The sequence below is a fragment of the Pseudorca crassidens genome, chromosome 10, assembly GCF_039906515.1.
Source record: "Pseudorca crassidens isolate mPseCra1 chromosome 10, mPseCra1.hap1, whole genome shotgun sequence".
Lineage (NCBI taxonomy): Eukaryota > Metazoa > Chordata > Mammalia > Artiodactyla > Delphinidae > Pseudorca > Pseudorca crassidens.
In genome coordinates this window covers 57,743,026-57,770,180 of record NC_090305.1, presented here as the reverse complement: position 1 = coordinate 57,770,180, position 27,155 = coordinate 57,743,026, and the positions used below count along the sequence as shown (strand labels likewise).

The 27,155-nt window shown below is 44.5% G+C and overlaps 1 protein-coding gene and 1 non-coding gene across 3 annotated transcripts in view; one reads left to right on the top strand and one right to left on the bottom strand.

Annotated features, from left to right (window-relative positions):
* MLH1 (mutL homolog 1) overlaps positions 1–27,155 on the top strand; it is a 51,470-nt gene that overhangs the window by 11,931 nt on the left and 12,384 nt on the right. For both annotated transcript variants that reach the window (XM_067753721.1, XM_067753719.1), the window contains exons 7-13: positions 945–987; positions 1,128–1,216; positions 3,175–3,287; positions 6,034–6,127; positions 7,053–7,206; positions 12,838–13,214; positions 15,291–15,439. In XM_067753721.1, the coding sequence (XP_067609822.1) occupies positions 945–987; positions 1,128–1,216; positions 3,175–3,287; positions 6,034–6,127; positions 7,053–7,206; positions 12,838–13,214; positions 15,291–15,439 (1,019 nt within the window). The remainder of the gene's footprint in view (positions 1–944; positions 988–1,127; positions 1,217–3,174; positions 3,288–6,033; positions 6,128–7,052; positions 7,207–12,837; positions 13,215–15,290; positions 15,440–27,155) is intronic.
* TRNAG-CCC (transfer RNA glycine (anticodon CCC)) lies at positions 4,346–4,418 on the bottom strand. The gene has a single exon. It is a non-coding gene; the product is annotated as a tRNA-Gly (tRNA).

Sequence of the window (27,155 nt, the reverse complement as noted above, 5' to 3'; positions counted from 1 at the left end):
TTCTTGACTGGCAGTCTAAGGATATATCAAGTGAAATGGGGAAGAGGTAGTGTCCCAAAGGAAGACTAGGGCCTGTTAACAGAGTGAGAAGGGACTCAGGGCAGGTGAAAACAACGTTATGTCCAGGATTGACTTAACCCGCTAGTACAGTGGCCCCAGCATGGCTCTCTGAGCCTGCGTGTCCTTGAATTGTAACAGAGGTGTGTTAACTATTTCTCAGTATTGCTACAAAAATTAAAATCAGTAAAACATTTACCTCTATTAAAGTGGAACAGACACATGAAGTTTTTTTGCTTTTTTTCCCCTGGAATCGTATGAATCAGTATCACAATATCAATTAGCTCCTGGAAATAGAGGAGTTCTGGTTGGCTGTTTTAGTTCTAGGTGTGATAAGTGAACTAATTGTTACTGAATAAGTGCGTTTGGCTAGACACAATCCTCCAGGTCCTGGGGCCCATGGTGGGAGGAGTAGTAAATGATAGCCAACCGAGAAAAGGCTGGGAGATACTAGGACAGGACCTCAGGGGGAAGAAGCGGGTGGGGAGGGCGTGTGTTGGGGACTCTGAGACAGAACAACAGAGTGCAGGGGGTGTTCAGGCTACATTCTCAAGATGTCTTTGAGGCAACCCAGATCTTTTGAGTTTGTGAAAATAAAACTATAGGCAAGGAGGAGATTGTATTGAAATATCCTTGAGTCTAGTCAGCAACGTATAGAAGCAAAGTTTTTTGTTTTTTATTCGATTCTGCCACATTTAGCATTGATATCTTCATGTCGTCTCTGTTGGCTTATTCTCCTATGGGTAAAATATGACATTTAAAGATATTTTTGTTTGTATATATCTTTGTTTAGATTACTTAACTCCACCAGTTTGTTTAACTGAAAGGGGGCATGTACTCTGCATTTGGCCACTCTTTTTTTACTGTTTTGTTTTTTTCTCTGCCAGGTATTCCGTACACAATTCAGGCATTAGTTTCTCGGTTAAAAAAGTAAGTTCTTGATTTATAGGGGATGGTTATGTATTGTAAAAGAAGAAAGGATTTTTTTATAGTTGCCCGTGGAGACGAGGTTATGGTGTTTCAGTCAGCCCTGTGAGACAGTAAGTTGGATCTTCTGTTCTGTTTATCAGCAAGGTGAGACGGTAGCCGACGTCAGGACACTGCCCAATGCCACAACTGTGGACAACATTCGCTCCATTTTTGGAAATGCTGTTAGCCGGTACGTTGATAATTTATATTTTTAAAAATCTGCGTTCCGTCACATTATTTTGGAATCTGTTAACACCTGCCTTAAGAGTTTGCTTTAACCAAATATGCAGGCTTGTTTTCATGCTTCAGGCTTAGTGTCATGTTTCAGATTATTTCATGGAATCAACCCTTCTTGGGTACATGACATCTCCTAGATGCTCTGGCTATGAATCAGTGTGTTCTCTCTAGGTCTCTGTCTTCAAAATATCTCCAGTATAGGAGAATTCTGTCATCTTCCACTGCTCCCTCTTGTCCTTGTATTTTCATTATCATCACTTTAGGATTGCATTTATTATCATTCAGCATTTATTAATTGCCTCCCATATTCCAAGTCTTTGTGTCAGAAGTTAAGGATATAAAGACAAATAAAATGTTTCTGCCCTTAAACACTTGCCTGTCTGGGGGCAAGCAGTTTTGTGTCACCAAATCTTGTCACGGAAAGCCTAAGCAGGAAAATTGCTTGTATTATTATAGATTTTCCACGGCACTCCCTTCTGTGGGTGAAAACCACTGTTTCCATCACAGATCCATAGCTAAATCTCAGGACTTTGCAAAGCCCAAAGTGCCTGTGTCATAATCTGAGGGGAAAAATACTAAGAGCCTTCTATATGCCAGGTGTGCACCAGATGCTGGGGGTACACAGATGAACTAGATAGCCCCTGACTTCACTTTTTCCAATAATCTTAAAAGCAGGAGCAATAGTCCTAGAACTCAGTTTTCTACTTTGAAGGACAAATTACTCACTCTTGGAATAAAACCACGTTCCTAGCTACGGAACAGTCAATTTGCTTTTAACTACCCTTTTCTTACTAATTAAGTATTAAGGAATTGTTTTTTCAGCTGTGCTCCCAGAGCAAAAAGAGAGCTGTGTTGTACAGTGAAACTTTTAAGAGCTCATTGACCAAATTTTAAGACTCAGAATTAGTTGTTATGAAATTCCTAGGGGCTGTAAGAGAGCAGCAGTTCCCAAAATATGTTTCCAGAGCACCAGCCTCTTTTTTGGGGAAGAGAGGATTTGATGGTTCACCGTGTGGTGGAAGAAAGGCGAGCTGTGCCCTCTATTCAGATTGGGAGCACACACCACTGCCTGCAAAGCATCCTCCATCCATCCAGCAAGTGCTTAATGAGCAAGTGCTCCTTGCTGGGTGCTGTGCTGTGTGGTAGAGATATTCAGTAGGGAATAAAGCAGAAAGGATTCTTGCCCTCAGAGGACTCATATTCTAGTTGGAAAGACACAGGAAATAATTATTCCATTCATTAGTGACTGTGCTATATGCCTCAAAGGAAAAGTATAAGGTGGGGGAATCTCCTGTGGTTGGGGAGAGGGATTGTCATAGAAGGCTCTTTGAGGAAGTGGTCCCCGAGTTACAGGGGATAAGGAGGAATTAATTAGCTAGCAGTGGGAGCTTTCCAGGCAGAGGGACCAGCACTTGCGAGGCCCTCAGGCAGAAATGAGTGTGGCTTGTGGGAGAACCTCTTTTCACCTATTAGCCTCCCCTCCCCATAAACACACTCTGGGGAGCACCACACAGGAGCCCCGTCGTGGTGTTCATCAGCAGAGTGAGGGATTCAGCAGAGATGAGTTCTTTGGAATCTCATCTTTGGGACTTAGTTACTAAGATACATAAAAGTTTCGGCAAAATAAGTTCTCAGAGCCTAGACTTGCTGTGTCCTAGCAGTGACGGTGACGCTTGGCACGTAACATATTATAAGTGCTTGAAAACACTAGCTAGATGGGTAGGTGGGCGGATGGGTGGACAGATGGATGAATGGGCGGGCCCCGGGGATCTCAATGAACCAAGTCACAGGGGTCCACATTTGGCAGTCAATTTATGGGAAGGGGCCCTGATTTTTCCAACTCTGATTCTTTAGAAAGTTTGAATTTTCCATTTTTTTTCCAAAGCCTCAAAATTTCTCTTTTCCAATCAGAGAATTGATAGAAGTTGGGTGTGAGGATAAAACCCTCGCCTTCAAAATGAATGGCTACATATCCAATGCAAACTACTCGGTGAAGAAGTGCATCTTCTTACTCTTCATCAATCGTAAGTGAGAAAGAGCCACGTGGGGAAATCTATCCACAGGGAACCTTAGGGGGCCATGGAAAAATTCCTCGTGGACAGGTTTGATTACACCCAGGAAAACCTCATGCCGAAATGTGGTTTAATTTCTGCCCTTAGTCTGCTCAGCCCTCTCACATGTGCTCATTGTTGGCTGACAGTTGGGGAGTCTGGTTCTTGCCTGTGAGAGGGCGCCCAGGAGACGGCATCCTAGGCCCCTGGGAGCCAGTTCAGCCTGCTCGCCTGCTGGCCTCAGAGCCTTTACCAGCAGGCCCTGGGCAGATCTTTGTTCTCTCCTTATATCAAGGCCCACCACTGGAAATTGCACAGCAGGATACAGGGAGGGGGTATCTCAGGTGCAGGCAGTATTTGTTTTTTTTAATTGAACTATAGTTGATTGGGAGTTCCCTGGCAGTCTAGTGGTTAGGACTCAGCGCTTTCACTGCCATGGCCTGGGTTCAGTCCCTGGTTGGGGAACTAAGATCCTGCAAGCTGCGTGTAGCTGCCCCCCAAAAAAAGAAGTAGTATAGTTGGTTTACAGTATTGTATTAGTTTTAGGTACACAGCAAAGTGAATCAGTTACACGTCTATATATATATTTTCAGATTCTTTTTCATTATAGGTTATTACAAGATACTGAATATAGTTCCCTGTGCTATACAGTAAATCCTTGTTGTTTATTTTATATATAGTGGTGTGTATTGGTTAATCCCATGCTCCTATTCTTCTTCCCACTTTCCCCATTGGTAACCATAAGTTTGTTTTCTGTCTGTGAGTCTTTCTGTTTTGTAAATAAGTGCATTTGTATTATTTTTTAGATTCCACATGTAAGTGATATCATATAATATTTGTCTTTCTCTGACTTCACTTAGTACGGTAATTTCTAGGTCCATCTGTGTTGCTGCGAATGGCAGTATTTCATTCTTTTTTATGATTGAGTAATATTGTGTATATACATATATACACCACATTTTCTTTTTTTTAAAAAAAAATATTTATTTATTTGGCTGTGCTGGGTCTTAGTTGCAGCATGTGGGATCTGGTTCCCTGACCAGGGATTGAACCTGGGCCCCCTGCATTGGGAGTGCAGAGTCTTAGCCGCTGGACCACCAGGGAAGTCCCTAAACCACATTTTCTTAATTCACTCATCTGTTGATGGACATTTAGGTTGCTTCCATGTCTTTGCTGTTATAAATAGTGCTGCTGTGAATGTTGGGGTGCATATACCTTTTTGAGTTAGAGTTTTCTTATTTTCCGGATATATACCCAGGAGTGGGATTGTTGGATCATATGGTAATTCTATTTTTAGTTTTTTAAGGAACCTCCATACTGTTCTCCATAGTGGCTGTATCAATTTACATTCTCACCAACAGTGTAGGAGGGTTCCCTTTTCGCCACACCCTCTCCAGCATTTGTTATTTGTAGACTTTTTAGAGGTTAGTTCAGACTCTTATGTGTGTCATTCACTTATCTACACACTGGACAGGCTCGCTCAGGTGGCAGGGACAAAGAACACGCCTTAGGCATATCTCAAGATCAGAAATCTCAGCTGAGGGGCTCCAGCTGTCCTTTTGTCAGATTACACAGTACAGCAGCATTATTGAGGCAGCTGTGGGTGATGTAGTGAGCACTCAGAATAATAGTCTCCTCATTGCTAAGATCACGGCCGGTCTTCTCATTGGAAATAAAAAGATGTGGCATATCCTTGGCTCCACCAGCGCAGGACAGCAGGTCATCAGCAGGTCATCGGTCTGAGGAGAAAAGAGAGCTGTGTTGTATGAAGATCTTCCTCTGATTTTAGTCTTTTTTTTGAAAGCAGCTCCTTTTTAAAAAAAATTTATTCTATCTTTGGCTGCACTGGGCCTTTGTTGTTGCACATGGGCTTTCTGTAGTTGCGGCATGCAGGCTTCTCATTGTGGTGGCTTCTCTTGTTGTGGAGCACGGACTCTAGGCGCATGGGCTTCAGTTGTTGTGGCATGTGGGCTCAGTTATTTGTGGCGCACGGGCTCTAGAGCGCAGGCTCAGTAGTTTTGGAGGACTGGCTTAGTTGCTCCATGGCATGTGGGATCTTCCGGGACCAGGGCTCGAACGTGTGTCCCCTGGTGGTGCAGTGGTTAAGAATCCACCTGCCAATGCCCTGATTTTAGTCTTATCTCTCCTGATTTTAGTCTTATCTCTCCCAGCTTTTATTGTTTTCCACCCCCTCAAGCCTGCCTCATTTCCTAAATTACCTCCAACGTGCATTCAGATATTTCTATCACCTGAAATGTCTGGAAAACACAGTCTTAACCTTAAGTACTCCTTTTGGCTCCCCCACTGTTGGAGGTCCCTGAGCAGAGGTAGCCACTCCCTCCCCTGTGGCCCTTACCGCTGGGAGTTGGAATTAGGTTTATTTACCAGAGTTTGTTTCCCAACTTGTGGCACGTGTGGTAGGTCCCCACGATGTATTTGCAGAATGAAATTCTGAGCAAGGGCATGTGGTCCACCTGGACTGGCAGGGGGAAGGGAGTGGGGAGGCAGAATTGACTGCCCCGTCGTATTCCTGCTACTCGGGTGAGAGGAGAGCCCCAATCCCACAGTGAGATGCTGAGGAGTCATAATGGTAAAGGGGGCTGATGTGGATGTCACCCCAGAGGTGTTCTTCCTGAGCTGATGTCATGGCATAGTATGGGTGTGCACCTGTCACCTCACCCCTTGGGACAGATTTGAGCTAATTACTTTTATTTTCTAGATCGTCTGGTAGAGTCAACTTCCTTAAGAAAAGCCATAGAAACGGTGTATGCAGCATATTTGCCCAAAAACACACACCCGTTCCTGTACCTCAGGTAATGCAGCTCTGAACTCCTTACCCAAGACTCACAAGGAAGAGTAATTCTGTCCAGCGGTCCTCTTTGAAAGAGGTGGACTTGCTAATTAGCCTGGTCAGAGTGAATCCCATACCCCAGTGGCACAGGTTGTTCTTTCCCTTTTCACAGGTAAAGGGCACAGTTTTCCTTTATTCACTCCTGCAGAATCCCACTGAGAGGCTCCCTTGTGCCAGGCAGCGTGTTAGTGAAACAAAGGTGAATAAGGTCTTGCCCCTGCCCCAGGAGGAACCTGCCCGAACCTGGCAGAGAAACGCTTCCTTCTCCAGGGTCTGTCCAGTGCCCTCTACCTACAAAGATCCACACTACAACGCCCCATTATCAGAGCCAGCAGTTAGTGGTGAATTTGGCCTGAGGCAATAAGGTGATAGCTGGCACAGCCTCTAAACTGACTTTTGTATTACATTTTAATGTTAGAAAGTTCTCTCACATATACTGTTTTGATCTCCATGTAATACTGAGCACTAAATAGGGACAGGTTCATGGTTACAGATGGGGGAACCAGTCCAGAGAAGTTAAGTGCCTTGGCCCTGGGTTATGTAATGAGAAATTCCACTAATTCTGGAGAGGTGATAATAACAGCTGACGTATGATAAACATGCCATGTACATGCCAAGTGCTTTACACGAGTTTAATCCCCACCATGTGTTATGTCCAGTTCACAAGTGAGGAAACAGGCATAGAAAGATGCTGTAACTTACCCACAGCCACTCAGCTCTCAAGTAGCAGAGTCAGCATTTGAACCCAGGTCACTCAGACTTGACCTTGAAGTCTTAACCGCTGTGTCATTCGGCCTCAAGTCTTCCACCCACCACATACACCGTGAGTGAACTGCCCGCCCCCATTCTTCACCATGTGAGGCAACTGTTCTCTTTTTTCCTGCCAGTTTAGAAATCAGCCCCCAGAATGTGGATGTCAACGTGCACCCCACGAAGCACGAAGTTCACTTCCTGCACGAGGACAGCATCCTGGAGCGGGTGCAGCAGCACGTTGAGAGCAGGCTCCTGGGCTCCAACGCCTCCAGGACCTATTTCACCCAGGTGGGGGCGCTTCACCCAGCTCTTTCTCTGGTGCTTTTGCCACCTTAAATGTGCCCTGTCACACGAGAGCCCAGGTTTTTGACGGTTGCTTTAGGACTTTCCTTCAGCAGCATTTCCTTCTTTGAACCCAACTGTAAAGGTTTTGTGGTGTTATTCCTGGGCCTGGAGTCAAGCCCTGAGTTCTTCTCTCTGCCTCCTTCTGACCTTAGACTGCCTTCCTAGGAAAATGAGCTGTCTGAAACAGAGTAGGGCGCCGCTCCCCTGCGTTCTCCACTGGAGACGTTCAGAGGAGGCTGATTCCACATACCTAGGGCAGAGTGCAGGGGCCAGGCTCTGGAGAGGCAGGGGAAGGACGGGGCCTCTCGTGTCAGACCTGGGTTACTGCTGTGTGACTAACCTTCCCTGGCCTCCATGTCCCCCTCAGTAAAGGTGGAAGTGGTCACCCCCACTTTCAAGGAAGTTTACAAGTGGTTGGTGAACAGCAGATGGAAAATGTCCAGCCGTTCATCTTATTACAATTATCCAGGTTCTAAGTGCTTTGATTATAAACTGCTCGCCCTCTCTGGGGCCTTAGTTTTCCCATCTGTAAAATAGTGGGTTGGTAATATGATCTCTAGTGTCCTGTCCCAGTTCTGAGATGACATCATTTCTGGGCAGTCCTGTACTGTATTCATAGTGAGGATGGGTTCTGATGGGTTCATCAGAAGCACAGCAGACACCAAAACTACAGAAATGGAAACGTTTTCCCTGTTAAATTACACTGGGTCCTGCAAGCAGAGAGCAGGCTTCTGTGAGCCCTGCTTCTCAGAAAACTTTCAGAGTGACCAAGCAGATGAGTGCTTCCCATAAGAGTATTCACAGTTACCACCTGGAAAGAACCTAGGTGGGAGACCAGCAGTGAAATGAACACACTTGGGGCAGCCCTGGGGCCCGCACGCCTAGAGGTTGCTGGAGCTGAGGGTGGGGTGTGTGTGAGCCGTTGGAACAGGAGCTGCACGGGGGGGCTCCATAACTGGCAGGTGGTTTTCATCCGTCGTTGTTGCTCAGCACCCTTTACTGCTCCCTCCCCAAATATGTGCTGAGGCTCCCCCATGGGCAAGGTGCTGCTGGGTACGGTCTCCTCTCCTCGAGTCCCCATCCCACAAGAGAGAAAAACAGAGACTTGGGAGGAGGGAGGAGGGGGCTCCTGTCCTGGGCTTGGGCCTCAGAGATGTGAAAGAAGGGATGTGGAGCCTGGGCCCCCAAGGCTGAGAAGGAATTAGGTGGGCAGAAGGGGACGAGGAGTGCACAGGGCGTTTCTGGCCGAGGAAAGGATGAGGATAACAGGCCTCGGGGAGGGGTGGGGTGCGGTGCAAGAGAACAGGTGTTAAGGATCTGAATGCTCAGCGTGCTGAGTCAGTGTTCTCTATGCTGGCTGCCATTAGAATCACCTGGGAACCGTTTAGATAATACCTGGGCCCTCCCCAAACCAATAAATCAATCTCAGGGGGTGGGGACTGGGCATCAGTAGTTTTTAAAAGCTTTGCTGGGTGCTGGCATGTGCAGCCGGGGTTAAGCAACGCGGAGTCTGCGTGTTGAAGGCCTACGCTCACCGCAGAATTCAGGCCAGATCGAGAGGTTTTTATCAGTAAGTTAAGGAGTTTAGACCTTGACTTGATGGGAATTGACGGGATCTGGTTTGCATTTTATGAAGAGCTCTCTGGCTGTGGCCTGGAGAGTGGATGGAAATCCACAGCGACTTGGGACAAGTGGGGAGGGGGTCTGAGCAGAGGACGTGGCTCCATTCACTAATAGTTAAAAATCTGGAATTGCCAGCACCTGGACATAGGTTGGCTGGTGGGGAGTTGGGGGAGAGACCCAGAGGAAGGGGTTCACCAGAGATCCAGGAGGAGTCTGTCGCTCCACTGGGAAAAGAACCTCTCAGTTTCCCTCTTTGTCTCATCTTGCATGAGGCAGATTCATTTAGTTAGATTACATTTTATTTCCCAAAAGAACTCTGCATGGTCCTGACCAGTGTGTCTTTAGAAGGAAGGTGGGTTTCTGGATCAGAGGGCCTCCCTCTGTTGGTGCATTGCTCTGCGTGGAGGGCTCCAAACTCAGATTGCCCCTGCTCCTGTGGGGTCATCAGAACACCTTCTTGCCCTGCCAACAGCAGGTTGCCCTGGCTCCTGACCTTCTGGCTGTGGGTCGCCTTTGTCCTGCTCCCCAGCTTGTGCCTTGCACTCTACTCCAGGGGCCAGTACAGCAAGAGCCCTGGTTTGCTGTGAGGCCATTTGGTATGGAAATCGGGAACCCTGGCGGCTCTTGCAGTTTGTTCCGACTCTGTCATATTGGACAAGGTATTTCACTTTTCAGGACTTTAAAATTACTGAGTAGTTATGTTACTTTCTGCCTCCCAAAATCCACCTGTGGAAATTGCACAGGCAGATGAAGTAAGTGCATCGCAAGGCCTTTTTAAACTGTGCCAGGAGACTTTTTCCTTTTTGAGCAGAGTTGCTATTGTAACTTTTTATTATTTAACTCTTTATTACTGAATCTTTCTAAACACACAGAAAAGCAGGTAATACAGCAAATCTCCATGTACCTATCACCCAGTTTCAACAGATCATCAACACTTGGCCATCTTGTTTTCTCTCTCCCTCTCCCACTTGAGGGTGGGGGATGGGGAGGAGTGTTTTTTAATTAATTCTTAATTTTTATTATTTATTTATTTGGCTGCGTTGGGTCTTAGTTGCGACACCCGGGATCTTCATTGCAGTACTTGGGCTTCTCTCTAGTTGTGGCATGTGGGTTTTCTCTCTCTAGTTGAAGTGCACGGGCTCAGTAGTTGTGGCGCGTGGGCTTAGTTGCCCATGGCATGTGGGATCTTAGTTCCCCGAGTGGGGATCAAACCCGAGTCCCCTGCATTGGAAGGCGGATTCTTTACCACCGGACCACTGGGGAAGTCCCTGGGGAGGAGTATTTTAAAGCAGATTCCAGGCACTTATTTTTCCCCTAGTACTGCATTATGCATCTAAAAACATTTTTTTCCTTATACAATCACAATGTCCTTTTACACCTAATATAATTAATAGTAATAATACCATTTCACATCCAGTCTGTGTTCAAATACCCTAATTGCTCAAAAAAAGATCTTTTTATAAAAGTAGCTTTGTTCTGGAATTCCCTGGTGCTCCAGTGGTTAGGACTCGGTGCTTTCACTGCCATGGGCCCAGGTTCGATCCCTGGTCACAGAACTAAGATCCTGCAAGCCATGTGGCACGGCTAAAAAAAAAAAAATAGCTTTGTTCAAATCTGTATCAAGTTCCACTCATTATATTTGGTTATGTCTCTTTGAAACTAGAAAGATCACCCTACCTTTTTTGGTTATAGTTCTTTTTAGCTTATTTTGAAGGTGTCCTGTAGAAAAATGCACATTTTGGGTTAGCCGATTGCTTCTTCTTAGTGTCCTTTAATTTGTTTCAATCCTCCATATTTCCTATAAACTGAAAATTAGATCTAGAGGTATGATTATATTCAGATTAAAAAAATGTTTGCAAGAATTTGTGATAGATGATGCCATGTACTTTAAAAAAAATATTTATTATGGCTGCATTGAGTCTTCGTTGCTGCACATGGGCTTTCTCTAGTTGCAGCGAGCGGGGGCTACTCTGTTGCAGCGCGCAGCCTTCTCATCGTGGTGGCTTCTCTTGTTGTGGAGCACGGCCTCTAGGTGCGCAGGCTCAGTAGTTGTGGCACGCAGGCTCAGTAGTTGTGGCACACAGGCTCAGTAGTTGTGGCACGTGGGCTCAGTTGTGGCTTGCGGGCTCTAGAGCACAGGCTCAGTCGTTGTGGTGCACGGACTTAGTTGCTCCGTGGCATGTGGGATCTTCCCGGACTAGGGCTCGAACCCGTGTCCCCTGCATTGGCAGGCAGATACTTAACCACTGCGCCACCAGGGAAGCCCCTGCCATGTACTTTCTATCGAATCCCAGCAGGAGGCGTGTGATGGCTTGTTCTATCATCCTGGTGTTAGGATTTCTCAGCAGGCTTAGCTGGTGACAGCCTGATTCCTTCACCATGAAGTTCACTATTAGTGATTAGCTTAAAGGTTTCACCATTCATTGATGACCATTGCCTGCATCAGTTATTTCATTAGGATTGCAAGATTATGATTTTCTGATTTTATCATTTCTTCTTTATTAATAAGCTATAATTTTCTGTACAGAATAATTTTCACTCATTTGTTAGAGCTAACAGGTTATCCTGAAATACAGTTCATACCAGAAAGTAAGGATAAATGCTGAGTTCTATGCCTTTGATGATCAATTTGCAGGGAAATGGGTTGGTGTCCTAGCAATGTCCAGTAACATTTAATGACTTTTTTCTGTCTTTCCCTTTCTCCCTCCCTCTTTCGCTTCTCCATTTTTCTCTCTTTCTCTTTTAGTATTTTGTCATAGTTGTTAACAAGCATCATAATTCAATCAGTTGTAGTCAAATTATTCCACCTTTGGCCAGCAGAAGCCCATTCAGGCTGGGGCTCTTGTCCTTTTGACCCAATTCCATGAGTTTTTGATAGTTTCCTTGTGCCTGGTGAGACAGGATGTTTGTAGGCTCACTCTGTACTTTCCCAGCCCATGCCCTGGAATTGGCCACTTTTCCAAGGAACTCTGGTTTATTTTAGTGGGGAATGGCATTTAGACACTATAATCTGGGATTGGGGGACCTCATTGCTACTGGGTGGTCATTGCTTTCAGGCCTTTCCAGTGGACAGACCTAGGAAATATGTATATTTAAAAATAGTCAGTAGGAAGGTAGTTGCCAGAGCTAGAGGGGAGGGGAGAATGGGGAGTTACTGTTTAATGGGTAGAGAGTTTCCGTTTGGGAGGGTGGATGTTGGTGATGGTTGCACGACAGTGTGAATGTACTTAATGCCACAGGACTGTACACTTGAAAATGGTTAAATGATAAATTTTATGTTATGTATACTTTACCACAATAAAAAAAATCTCTTATGGCAGCAAAAAAATAAAAAGACAGAAATATGAGAGTTTTACACTAGTATTTTTATATCAAACCAGTTTTTATTTTATTTTTTAAGGGTTATTTTGATAAATTTATTTTATTTTTGGCTGCATTGGGTCTTCATTGCTGCGTGCGGGCTTTCTCTAGTTGCGGTGAGCGGGGGCTATTCTTTGTTGCGGTGCACAGGCTTCTCATTGCAGTGGCTTCTCTTGTTGTGGAGCATGGGCTCTAGGCACGCGGACTTCAGTAGTTGTGGCACGTGGGCTCAATACTTGTGGCTAATGGGCTCTAGAGCGCAGGCTCAGTAGTTGCAGTGCATGGGCTTAGTTGCTCCGTTGCTTGTGGGATCTTCCCGGACCAGGACCCAAACCCGTGTCCCCTGCATTGGCAGGTGGATTCTTAACCACTCCGTCACCAGGAAAGCCCTCAAACCAGTTTTTAAATTATAAGGATTTAGCTGAATTTTATATTTGTGTATTTTTAATTTCATACTTCAAGTTTTGGTCAGAATTGCTTCTATAATAATTCTGTAATGATATACCTGGTTCTAGCTTTTACTCCATTTTGGGACCTGTGCTTCTGTCCTTCATACACTGACTCTTCCCACTGTCGTCTTTTTTGACACAGACTTTACTACCAGGTCTTACTGGCCCCTCTGGGGAAGTGGTTAAATCCACAACAGGTGTGACCCTCTCATCTACTGCTGGAAGTGGCGACAAGGTGTATGCCCACCAGATGGTCCGCACAGATTGCCGGGAACAGAAACTCGATGCCTTCGTGCAGCCTGTGAGCAAGGCCCTATCCAGTCAGCCCCAGGCTGTTGTCGTAGAGGACAGGACAGCTGCTTCTAGTAGCGGGGCCAGGCAGCAGGATGAGGAAATGCTTGAACTCTCAGCTCCTGCTGAAGTGGCTACCAAGAATCAGGGCTTGGAGGAGGATGCAGCAAAGAGGACTGCAGACTCGTCAGAGAAGAGAGGGCCCTCTTCCAGCCCTGAGAACCCCAGGTATGGCCTTGTGGGAAAGCACAGCTTGCCTCCTTCGTTATTATCATTATTATTTTAAACTATTTTTAAAAATTTATTTTATTTACTTTATTTTTGGCTGCATTGGGTCTTTGTTGCTGCGCGCAGGCTTTCTCTAGTTACTGTGAGCGGGGGCTACTCTTTGTTGCGGTGCGCGGGCTTCTTATTGCGGTGGCTTCTCTTGTTGTGGAGCATGGGCTCTAGGCATGCAGGCTTCAGTAGTTGTGGCACGCGGGCTCTAGAGCACAGGCTCAGTAGTTGAGGCGCACGGGCTTAGTTGCTCCGTGGCATGTGGGATCTTCCCAGACCAGGGCTCGAACCCGTGTCCCCTGTGTTGGCAGGTGGATTCTTAACCACTGCGCCACCAGGGAAGTCCTCCTTCGTTCTTTAATGAAACTACCTTCTAACTTGGACTGTCACAAACCCCTTGCATCTTCTCTCCCTGATTTGCCCTCTCCCTCCAATGGGTTGGTGCTTTGGCCTGGTCTACTGTTGGCCTTTGACCATGGCTTTAGAGTCACCCATCACAGTGGCCTTTGAAATATCTTAAATGTCCGTGATTCCAAACATTATTTAAAAACACATCAGAAAAAAAAAATCAGAAGATCTATCCTTTAATTTTAGTATTGAATTTTGATAAAGCCTCAACAGCAGAGGTGGCTGGAAAGTGGGGCCTAAAATATCTGGAGGATTCTTCCATCCTACTGCAAGCTGCTTTCACTCCTTTCAGAAGAACAGTTTCTCAGTTCAAATTATGAAACTCCCTGAAGTGCATGAGCTAGTGGTGAACGAGAGCTAGAGAGAGGGGGCAGGAACAGCCGTACTAATGACTGTCAGTTAATTTTGAGCATCTTCAGTGTACACTCTGTGGGTGCTTCAAGGACATCTCACTGACATCTGTAAGGTGGATGTTCCTTATTCAGTGTGTGCGGGTACTGACCCTGGAGCTCAGGGTGAAGTCCTTTGCCTGAGGCCGCACATCCCCCTGGTGTCTGACCACTGAAACCCTGGCTCTGATTGCCCAGTGGAACTTGGGTGAGTTTTTTAACTCTGGTTTGCTCACTTCCAAGTCAGTCTAGGGAGATGGCTTCTAAGGATTTGTTTTCAGAGAATAATAAAGGATGCTAACGTTCACTGAGCATCCACTGTGTGCCAGATACTTAATATGCATTATCTCAGTTAATGCTCTTAACAGCCCTGCTGGGAAGTGTGACATTTCTGTTTATCACTTGGGGACTTAATGCTGCGAGCCATTTACCACACAGCAGAGGAATCTTTCTGAACCAGGAACCAGGGTGTCTCACTCCTTGCTGAAAACCAGTGCTTCCCGCGGCACTTGGGGTGAAACCAGCCTGCCCGCCCCCAGCTCATCACTCTCCTCCCCTTCGTGGCGCTTTGGCCACGCTGCTCCAGTGCCGACCCAACCTCCCTGAGCTCTCACCCCTTTGCTCTTGCTGGTGCCTCGGTGCAGGAACTCTCCGGCTTCTTGTCACCCAGGTCTCAACTCGGATGTCGCCTCTTACCAGAGACCTTCTTTGTCCATTTAATCTAAAGTTCTCTTGCTTCCCCTTCATTCTGTTACCTTGTTTTATTTTCCTCACAGTATTTGTTGCTACTTAAAATGATCTTTCTTCGGTTGCTGTTTGACTCTCCCACTAGAAAGGTAGCATGGTGAGGGCAGGCACTTTGTCATGGCTGTGTGAGGTTGGTACTATAACAGTGCCCGATGGACGGATGGATGGAGGGCTGAATGAATGAGATGTGGTGAGGTCAGCGCACTTGATCGAGACCCTGCACGTCTCCGGGCTGAGCCAGACTCCAAAACCCTGCTGCCTGCAGTGGCCACTAATAAGGCTTGAGGGGTGTCAGAGAAGCAGTATCTGGGAGGACATCCTGATCTGGCTGGCCGCCTCCAGCACAGGGAGCCCTCCCCAGATGTGGAGAGCTGGCACAGAGAAGCTGCTCCCTTCTCCAAAATGCAAGGCACAAAATTTGACTGAGTTTGAAACAGTTTTTTTAAGATAGTTATGAGCTGCCAGTTCCTCGTTTACTTTGCAGAAAGAGACATCGGGAAGGCTCTGATTTGGAAATGGTGGAGGATGCATCCCAAAAGGAAATGACAGCAGCTTGTACCCCCCGGAGAAGGATCATTAACCTTACCAGCATTCTGAGTCTCCAGGAAGAAATCAGTGAGCGGGGACATGAGAGTACGTAAGTGCTGAGGGCTGCCTGCGACTCCCAGGGCCAGAACTGCTAATGTGAAGGTTTGGGAAGTTCAGGAAGCGTTTGTGTTGGGACAGCCTCTGCAGTGTGCTGAACAAACCTCGCTTCCTTTAGTAAGCCACAGCAGCAGCAGCTGAAAAATAATTTTCAACTGGGAGAGAAGGGAAAAAGTAGTCTCTGGTTTTAGTTAGAATTAATTGGTACTCTCGTTAAACCAGAGGAGTCAGAGTAAAGTGGTCATTTAAATAATCTTCAGTTTGATTTCTGTCTTAGCTAAAAGCAGCACGGCCTGCCCTGGGTGTGCTGTTGCTGAAAGTGCACAGGCTCTGGGGGGCCCTAGTTTGTATCTGGGCACTACTGCTTCTGTTGTGTGACCTTAGACTCATGACCTAACTTTTCTGTGACTCAGTTTTTCCTCATCTGTAAAATGAGATTAATTTCACACTTGAAGATTATTTTGCTGGTTAGAGAGAAAATGTAAGTAAAACACTTGGTACAGAGTAAGGAGTCAATACATATTTTTATATCCTAAAGATAAAGTGAAAAATCCCTCAGAAATAGCTTTCAGAACACCTGAGTATAAAACTCCATTTGAGTCCCCATTACTCCAAAACTAACTTTATGGTTTTAGTAATGGAAGGGGGCTCGTCACCTCTCAGGGATGAACTGACACAGGGACTGAGGTGTGTGATAGTGACTTGGCCCTAATAGCAGTCCTGACCCCACGTTATGAGTTACAGTCGTGCTCCAGGTGGAGCCATCATTGCTGGGCTCCGCTGGGCGGCTCTGCACTTGAGTCTACACAGTTTAGCCCTGGCCTTGCCATTTTTCATCTACTACACATTTTCTTTTTTTTTTTTTTTGCGGTACACGGGCCTCTCACTGCTGTGGCCTCTCCCGTTGCGGAGCACAGGCTCCGGACGTGCAGGCTCAGCGGCCATGGCCCACGGGCCCAGCCGCTCCGCGGCATGTGGGATCCTCCCGGACCGGGGCACGAACCTGTGTCCCCTGCATCGGCAGGCGGACTCTCAACCACTGCGCCACCAGGGAAGCCCTACTACCCATTTCTTGATTAAACAAGTTAACATTTTATAGCAGTGTTGAAAGTTATCTTAAAATATGACAACCTGGACTTCTAAAAGAAATGAGTGAGGAATCGCCTGTCAGTCCAGTGGTTAGGACTCTGCGCTTTCACTGCTGAGGGCCCAGGTTTGATCCCTGGTCAGGGACCTGAGATCCCACAAGCTGTGCGGCGTGGCCAAGGAGGAATTTAGTGCCTTTCCCACTGACTGTTAGCCTCCTAAACAGCTGCTCTGACTCAGAGGCCCCTTACATCTTCTCTCTCAGTTACTGCTTGTTTGAATGAATGCAGGAAGGCCTCAATTTGCCTTTCCTTGCCCGTTCTTTCTTTCCTTCGCCCTCTGGGCCTTTGTGTGTCTGCATGTGGGGAAAGGCATAGGGGGCCTGTTCCCTTGGAAGGCTGTATGCTTCCTGTGACTAAGGCCTTGCAACTTGTAGACGGCGCTGCCAGTTGGCTTCTGATTTCTGTTTCCGTTAAGATTTTCTCCCATTGCTCTTTCCCTCTGTTATTGGCCTTCAAGCTGGGAGCTTTTAAAACCATTTTAAATAATTAAGAGGAGGTTGGGCCATGACTTGATTTATTTAGCAGCCTTCCTCACAGTTGCTTAATTGACAGACTCCCTCAGATTTGGAATTTACTGAGTTTTCTTTAAGGATTTGTATTCCTTATGCAAAGCAGGCTATTTAAAGTTATAATTTCAATAAATTTCTGAATAGTTGAAAACTGTTTTCAGTGCAGTACAAAGCTAACCTGCGCCAGGTTTGGTCAGGTTTGGAGTTCATTGATGAAATGCTGATGAATCTAAATGTTCTGAAATTGTATGTTCATGAGTGTTACCTCATTTAATTCTAGAATAGTCTTGTGAGGGAGGCAGAGCAGATGCTGTTATCTCTGTTTCAAAGATAAGGAAATGGAAGATGGAGAGGACAGATTAGTTGGAACATCCCTACAAGGCAAAACTGGCCTGGGTGCCTGCCTTGTGGAGGGTGGGTCGTTACTGGTGTGGCTTGCATCAGAGATGCTAGCCCAGTATTTAGGTGCAAAACTAGATCAGCTGCTCTAGATCACATGTTGGGATGAGCACAGCATGTGATCCCTGATCCCTCAGACTTGAGGCTATTTTCAGACATGCAGGGTAGGGTCTACAGAGTGAGTCCCAGTCCTGGTGTGGGGAGTGGGGTGAGCACTTTGGAGCCAGGAGGACTCTGCTGAAGCCCCTGCCAGCTACATCATTCCGTAGCCACTCAGAAGTCTGTTCACCTTTGTGGGGCCTTTCCCTGCTCTGTGAAATGGTGTTCCTGCTACAGCCCTTACCGGGCTGTTGTGGTGAACACCTGAGACGCCATGTGCAAAGGTGGGTGTGGGGTGCCGCTGCATCGGGCCCTGCTCACTGCATCTGTTGATGTGGCCCCAGGCGCGGGTGCTGCTTGTCTCTGAGTTGAATGCCTACGGGGATTTCTCTGAAGCTCAGATCTGGGGAGGCAGGCCAGAGCCTGGCTGTGCCCCCACAGAGCTGTGACCCTGGCCCAGGAAGGAAGGAAGATGCTTTCCTTTAACGATGTTCTTAGTTGCACTTATTTGTGTGATTATTTCATCGCGGTACCTGGCAGAGTGCCTGGCTCAGGGACTCAGGAGATCTTTGCTGAAGGAGGGATTGGGAGGAGCTGCCTCAGAGGGGAAGCCCTGGAATCTATTTTTGAGGGACGTCAGAGTTGAATGCTCCATCAGACAACTCTGGAGTCTTTGGATTTACCCAGTCCTCCTGGGTACACTTTCGAGCAACCAACGAGGTTAATTTCTGGCCTGGTATCCCGTCACGTGTTCCGTGGAATTAGGCTTATCCTGGATTAATAATGACTAAGTTACTTATTGCCAGTCACATAATTTTGATCTGTTAAGGAGGATGAGGAATGTCATAAGTTATTTGCTATCGCTTGAATCTGAAAATGTGCTTAGCATTTCATCCACAACTTTATTTTCTTGATGTTTGGTGAACAGTCCTGGGTTTAAGTGTACACACTCTTCTATGGTTTGTCACCATGTAACAGCTTCTTTTAGTTCAAGAAGTCAGTTCAGGGGGCTTCCCTGGTGGCACATTGGTTCAGAATCCGCCTGCCAATTCAGGGGACACAGGTTTGAGCCCTGGTCCAGGAAGATCCCACATGCCGCGGAGCAACTAAGCCCGTGCGCCACAACTACTGAGCGCGTGCTCTAGAGCCTGTGTGCTGCAACTACTGAAGCCCCCGTGCCTAGAGCCTGTGCTCTGCAACAAGAGAAGCCACCGCGATGAGAAGCCCACGCACCGCAACGAAGAGTAGCCCCCGCTCACCGCAACTAGAAAAAGCCCATGTGCAGCAACGAAGACCCAACGCAGCCAAAAATAAATGATAATTAATAAAAATAAATATTAAAAAAATCTTAACCCCCCCCCCCCCACAGAAGTCAGTTCAGCAGACATTGCACCGCGCTGAGCCCTGAGGCAGAAAATGCATTGAATGCACTCAAACCCCTGTCTTAAAGGAGTCTACGCTGTTGGGGGGCGGGTGTTTGGTAAATCACCGGCTGTGACATAAGGTAGAATGAGGGACGTTCTGGACAGAGAGAGAGGCCGCATCACCAGGGTGACAGGGTGACATCTGCCTGGAAGGGCTGCTTGATCAGCTCAGGCAGCAGCCAGAGGCCTTGGCGCCCGGGGGCTGCCAGGAAGCAAGTTCCACATGTGGCCCTTAGGAACCAGAGGACAGCTCACCCTTCCTTCAGGTGGCTTTACTTGCTTCTCAGAGAACGTGCTGAGAACCTAGGCTGCCGTTGTGAACTCGGATGTGTGGTTTGGCTTTGAAGCACAGAGCATTTGGTCCTATTTTGCTGCTGGCAGAATGGCAGGGAAACGCCCGCAGACCTCCAGTGCTGTGGGCGTAACTAGGAGAGGAATAAAGCACAGGTTCTAGAGGTCCTGATAGGAGGCCGGAATGGGTGCAAGCAGCCTCATGGAGCCCAGGGAGGAGAAGCCCTGCCTGTCCTCCTTGTCGACCTCCTGCCTGGCTTGAACCCCCTGCAGGGAGCCAACGCTCCCTCGCGGCCCCCTGCCCAGGCTGAGCCTTTGGTGGCCTGTGGATGCGTCAGAGCATTGATGAAAAATCTGTATGGAAAAATCTCTGACCCTTTTTTAGTAAATTACACTGCTTCTCTTTCCTCCAGTGCCTCATTATTCAGGATTATTTGATGTTCTCCAGCTTTTAAAATAATCATTTTCCACCTACGCAGAACATCCTGTAGAGACTTTGAGTTTCCAGTGGGAACAGAGGGGAACACTTATTCTAAAAATGAGGAAAATAAGCCTCTTTCTGCGGGGGGAGCAGAGTGTTGCAGAACTTACGTAACAATGTGAGAACTCATGTGTGGTGTCCAAGCTTAAAAAAAAAGTACAGTAAAAATGTGATGTACAGGCTTATGGCTGTCCCCAGACCCTTGCCCTGCTGTCTCCACCCCCTTCCCTGTCCCCCTTTGTGGTGGTATGTTTATTTCTTCCATTAAATATATATATATGTACACATACACACACACACTCAGATAAATTAGTAGATGCAAAATCATGCTTATGAAACATAAGTAGGATCTACAGGAGAAAACAAATGAACGCTAACTTAAAGGAACAGCTCGGGACTTCCCTGGTGGCGCAGTGGTTGAGAGTCCGCCTGCCGATGCAGGGGACGCGGGTTCGTGCCCCGGTCCGGGAAGATCCCACATGCCGCGGAGCGGCTGGGCCCGTGAGCCATGGCCGCTGAGCCTGCGCGTCCGGAGCCTGTGTTCCGCAACGGGAGAGGCCGCAACAGTGAGAGGCCCGCGTACCGCAAAAAAAAAAAAAAAAAAGGAACAGCTCGTTGCCATCACCTGTGCAGCCCTGTGTGCTCTTTCCCTGTCCAGCCCCTTCCCTCCTCCCTTAGGGTAACTGTGACCCTACATTTTGTGATTATTATTTCCTTTCTTTTATTATAGTTTTACCACCCATATTTGTAGCCCTACAAAATTCATTGTTTACTTGTACAAATTTTAAACTTTGTATAAAGGGAATTATATTGTTTTTCTGCAGTGTATATAAGTGTACACATATTCCTAAAATTCATCCATCTTGCTACGTTCTGGTTTACTTTTTCTGCTTGTAATAGATTCCACTTCCTGACTTTGCCACATGTTTAGTCATTCATTCTGCTATGGAAGGACATGTGGAGGACTCCAGGGGTGTCACCTCTGCCTCTCAGCCCCCAGCCCCTTTCCTGGACCTGAGCAGATCAGGAGCTTGGCACACTGGCTGGGAAGCTCTGTGCAGAGTAGACACACACTTAGAGTTACTGCTGGCTTGTAAAGTGACAGCTTGTTTTCCAAACGGGTCGCTAAGTGTGTGGTCCCACCAGCAGTGTGGAGAGTTGCTTTGCTCCACTGTTTCTCCGGTGTTTGATATTGTCAGACTTTTTACCAGTTTGGTGTTAGTGAAAAGGTGTCTAATGGTGGTTTTCATTCGTGTTTCCCTGATCACTGATAAAGCTGAGTAGGTGTATTTCCTCTTAAGTGCCTGTTCTAGTTTTCTGCTCATGTTTCTGTTGGGTGCTTGGTCTTTTCTAACTGATTTTAGAAGTTCTTTATATGTTTATTCTAGACAGTAATCAGTTACGTGAAAATATCTTCCCTCAGTTTGGGGCTCATGTGGTATTTTTTTATGAATGCTCCCCCCCATATATATTTTTTAAACTTTTTAATATTATTTTTTAACATTTTATTTTATATTGGAGTATAGTTGATTAACAATGTTATGTTAGTTTCAGGTGTACAGCAAAGTGATTCAGTTATATATATCTATCTAAAGAATAGATATATTTATCTAGTCTTTTTCAAAATTTTTTCCCATTTAGATTATTACAGAGTATTCAGCAGAGTTCCCTGTGCTATACAGTAGGTCCTTATTAGTTATTTATTTTAAATATAGCAGTGTGGGCATGTCAATCCCAAACTCCCAGTCTATCCCTCCCTGCCAAGTTTGTTCTCTAAGCCTGTGAGTCTGTTTCTATTTTGTAAATAAGTTCATTTGTATCATTTTTTTTTTAGATTCTGTATATAAGTGATATGATATTTGTTTTTCTCTAACTTCCTTCACTTAGTATGATAATCTCTAGTTGCATCCATGTTGCTGCAAATGGCATTATTTCATTCTTTATAATGGCTGAGTAATATTCCGCTGTATGTATGTGCCACATCTTCTTTATGCATTCATCTCTCGATGGACATTTAGGTTGCTTGCATGTTTTGACTATTGTGAATAGTGATGCTATAAACATTGGGGTGCATGTATCCTTTTGAACTATGTTTTTTTCCAGATATATGCCCAGGAGTGGGATAGCTAGATCATATGGTAGCTCTGTTTTTGGTTTCTTAACGAATCTCCATACTGTTCTCCATAGTGGCTGTACCAATTTACATTCCCACCAGCAGTATAGGAGGGTTCCTTTTTCTCCACACCCTCTCCAGCATTTGGTATTTGTAGACTTTTTGATGATGTCTATTCTGACTGGTGTGAGGTGATATCTCATTGTAGTTTTGATTTGCATTTCTTTAATAATTAGTGATGTTGAGCATCTTTTCATGTGCCTGTTGCCCATCTGTGTGTCTTCTTTGAAAAAATGTCTATTTTGGTCTTCTGCCCATTTTTTGATTGGGTTGTTTGGGTTTTTTTTGATATTGAGCCGCATGAGCTGTTTGTAAATTTTGGAGATTAATCCCTTGTCAGTCGCATTGTTTGCAGATATTTTCTCCCATTCTGTGGGTTGTCTTCTCGTTTTGTTTATAGTTTTCTTTGCTGTGCAAAAGGCTTTGAGTTTATTTTTGTTTTTATTTCCATTATTCTAGAAGATGTATCAAAAAAGATATTGCTGTGATTTATGTCAGAGTGTTCTGCCTATGTTTTCCTTTAAGTTTTATAGTATCCGGTCTTACTCAAAATGGGTTAAAGACCTAAATATATGTCTTCTTTGGCGAAATGTCTATTTAGGTTTTCTGCCCCCTTTTTTTTTCCGGTACGCAGGCCTCTTACTGTTGTGGCCTCTCCCGTTGCGGAGCACAGGCTCTGGACGCGCAGGCTTAGCGGCCACGGGCTCACGGGCCAAGCCACTCTGCGGCATGTGGGATCCTCCCGGACCGGGGCACGAACCCGTGTCCCCTGCATCGGCAGGCGGACTCTCAACCACTGCGCCACCAGGGAAGCCCTTCTGCCCATTTTTTGATTGGGTTGTTTAGTTTTTTTGTTATTGAACTGTATGAGCTGTTTGTGTATTTTGGATACTAGGCCTATTGGTTGCATTGTTTGCAAATATTTTCTCCTTGTTTGTAGCTTACCTTTCTTCTGTTTATGGTTTCCTTTGCTGTGCAAAAACTTGTAAGTTTGATTAGGTCCCATTTGTTTATTTTTGTTTTTATCTCTATTGCCTTGGGACACTGACCTAAGAAAACATTGGTACAATGTATGTCAGAGTGTTTTGCCTTTGAGCTCTTCTAGGAGTTTTATGGTGTCATGTCTTAATGCTTAAGCCTTTAAGCCATTTTGAGTTTATTTTTGTGTATGGTGAGAGGGAGTGTTCTAACTTCATCGATTTACATGCAGCTGTCCAGTTTTCCCAGCACCACTTGCTGAAGAGACTGTCTTTTCCCCATAGTATATGCTTGCTTTTTTTGTCAAAGATTAATTGGCCATAGGTGTATGGGTTTATTTCTGGGCTCTCTATTCTGATCCATTGATCCATATGTCTGTTTTTGTCCCAATACCACGCTGTTTTTTTTTGTTGCTGTTGTTCTGTGTTTATTTATTTATTTATTTATTTGGCTGCACTGGGTGTTTGTTGCAGCATGTGGGATCTTCACTGCGACATGTGGGATCTTTAGTTGTGGCATGTGGGCTCTTGGTTGCGGCATGCAGGATCTAATTCCCTGACCAGGGATTGAACCTTGGGCCCCCTGCATTGGAAGCACAGAGTCTTAACCACTGGACCACCAGGGAAGTCCCATACCACGCTCTTTTGATTACTGTCACTTTGTAGTATGTCTGAAGTCTGGGAGGGCATGGCTCCTGCTTTGTTCTTTTTCTTCAGGATTGCTTTGGCAATTCTGGGACTTTTACGGTTCCATATGAATTTTACGATTATTTTTTTAGTTCTGTGAAAAATATCATGAGTAATTTGATAGGGATTGCATTAAATCTGTAGATTGTTGTGGGAAGTATGGCTATTTTAACAATATTAATTCTTCCAATCCAAGAGCATGGGATATGTTTCCACTTCTTTGAATCTTCAGTTTCCTTTATTAATGTTTTATAGTTCTCAGTGTATAGGTTTTTCACCTCCTTGGTCAGGTTTATTCCTAAATGTTTTATTTTGGGGGGTGTGATTTTGAAAGGTATTGTTTTTTTACATTCTCTTTCTGATATTTCATTGTTAGTGTAAAGAAATGCAACCAATTTCTGTGTGTTAATCTTGTATCCTGCTACCTTGTTGAATTCATTTATCAGTTTTAGTAGTTTTTGTGTGGAGTCTTTAGGGTTTTCTGTATATAGAATCATGTTATCTGCATATAATGACAATTTTACCTCTTCCCTTCCAGATTGGATACCTTTTATTTCTTTTTCTTATCTGATTGCAGTGACTAGGTCTTGCAATAGTATGTTGAATAGAAGAGGCGAGAGTGGGCATCCTTGTCTTTTTCCAGATTTTAGTGGGAAGACTTTCAGCTTTTCATTGTTTTTAATATTATATGGGCTGTGGATTTGTCATAAATAGCTTTTATTATGTTGAGATATGTTTCCTCTATGCCCACTTTTGTAAGAGTTTTTTTTATCATGAATGGATGTAGAATTTTGTCAAATGCTTTCTTTGCATCTATTGAAATGATCATGTGGTTTTTGTCTTTTGTTTCTGTGGTGTATCACATTGATTGATTTGCAAATGTTGAACCATTCTTGTGAACTTGGGATGAATCCCACTTGACTGTGGTGTATGATCTTTTTTATGTGTTGTTGGATTTGGTTTGCTAATATTTTTTTGAGAACTTTTACATCTATATTCATCAAAGATATTGGCCTCTAATTTTCTTTTTTGGTGGTGTCTTTGGTTTTAGTGTCATGGGTGATGGTGGCTTCATAGAATGTCTTTGGGAGTGTTCTCATCAATGTTTTGGAAGAGTTTGAGAAGGATCAGTATAAGTTCTTCTTTGTAGGTTTGGTAGAATTTGCCTGTGAAGCCATCTGGTCGTGGACTTTCATTAGTAGTGATTGGTCTGTTCAAATTATTTGTTTCTTCTTGATTCAGTTTTGGTGGGCTGTATGTTTCTAGAAACTGTCTATTTCTTCTAGGTTGTTGAATTTGTTGGCATGTTCATAGTATTCCCATATGGTTTTTTGTACTTCTGTGGTGTTGGTTGTTATGTCTCCTTTTTCATTTCTTATCTTGTTTATTTGGGTTCTCTCTCTTTTCTTCTTGGTGAGCCTGGCCAGAGGTTTGTCGATATTGTTTAACCTTTTAAAGAACCAGCTCTTGGTTTATTGATTTTTTTCTATTTTTTTTTAATCTCTATTTTATTTATTTCCTCTCTGATCTTGAGTATTTCTTTCCTTCCGCTGACTAGGTTTTGTTCTTCTTTTTCTAATTCTTTTAAGTCGTATATTATGTTGTTTGAGATTTTTCTTGTTTTTTGAGGAAGGTCTATATGGCTGTGAACCTCCCTCTAAGAAAGGGTTTTGCTGCATCTCATCGATTTTGTATGGTTGTATTTTTATTGTCATTCATATCAAGGTATTTTTAAATTTTCTTTGATTTCATTATTGACCTGCTGGGTTTTTTTAGTAGCATGTTGTTTAGTCTCCATGTAATTGTTTTTTTTTTTCTCTCACTCTTGTGGCCTCTCCCGTTGCGGAGCACAGGCTCCGGACGCACAGCCTCAGTGGCCATGGCTCACAGGCCTAGCCGCTCCATGGCATGTGGGATCTTCCCGGACTGGGGCACGAACCCGTGTCCCCTGCATCGGCAGGCGAACTCTCAACCACTGTGCCACCAGGGAAGCCCTACCTGTAATCATTTTTTCCACATATTTCTGTGGTTGATTTCTAGTTTCATGCTGTTGTGGTCAGAAAAGATGCTCGAGACAATTTCTATATCCTTAAATTTGTTGAGGCTTGTTTTGTGCCCTAGTATGTGGTCAATCCTAGAAAATGTTCCATATGCACTTGGAAAGAATTTCTTTTTTTTTGGATGTAATGTCCTGAAAATATCAATTAAGTCTAATTAACTGTTCTATTGTATTATTTAGGATCTCTGTTGCCTCACTGATTTTCTGTCCAGAATATCTGTCCATTGATGTGAGTGGGACATTAAAGTTTCCTACTGTTATTGTATTTTTGTCAATTTCTCCCTTTATGTCTTTTAGTATTTATCTTATGTATTTGGGTGCTCCTGTATTAGTTGCATATATGTTGACCTGTATTAGGTGCATATATGAATGTAATAATCCTCTTCTTGTATTAATTCTTTTATTATTACATAGTGTCCTTAGATCTTTCTTCGTGGCTTTTGTTTTAAAGTCTATCTTGTTTGATATGAATATTACAACCCCTGCTTTCTTTTCATTTCAGTTTGCATGAAATACCTATTTCCATCTCCTCACTTTCAATCTATGTGTGTCCTTTCCTCTAAAGTGGGTCTTTTGTAGGCAGCATATTATAGGCTCTTGCTTTTTTATCCAATCTCCCACTCTGTCTTTTGATTGGAGTGTTTAGTCCATTGACATTTAAGGTAATTATTGATAGATATGTATTTATTGCCATTTTAAACTTTGTTTTCCCTTTGATTTTATATTTCTTCTTTGTCCCTTTTTTGTTTTTCCTTTTGTGGTTTGATGATTTTCTTTTGTATTATGCTTATGTTCTCTTCTTTTTGGTTTTTGTGAATCTATTGTGTTTTTGCTTTGTGGTTACCATTTTTCAAGTATATTAACCCCTTCCTATATCTGCTTGTCTTAGACTGGTAGTCATTTAGGCTCAAACACATTCTAGGGAATGAAAAAAAAAATCTACATTTTCTTACTTTTCTCCTCCACATTTTATGATTTTGATCTCCTTATTTACATCTTCATGTTCATCCTTTTGCTGTTTCATTTTGGTTATTATTAGTTTCACAGAATTTTTTTTTTTTAATCTGTGTACTGGCTTATTTAGGTGATTTGCTTTCTGATTGTGATTTTCTCTTTCCTATGGATTCTTTTCTATTTAGAGAAAACCTTTCAATATTTCCTTTAGGATAGGTTTAGTATTGCTGTATTCTTTTAGTTTTTGCTTGTCTGAGAAATTCTTTATCCCTCCTTCTATTCTAAATGATAATCTTCCTGGGTAGAGTATCCTAGGTTGCAGATGTTTCCCTTTTAGGACTTTGGGTATATCTTTCCACTCCCTTCTGTCCTGCAGTGTTTCTGTAGAGAAATCAGCTGATAGCCTTATGGGGGTTCCCTTGCCTCCTTTGTTTTTCTCCTGCTGCCTTTAGAATCCTCTCTTTAACTTTTGCCATTTTTATTATAATATGTCTTGGTGTAGG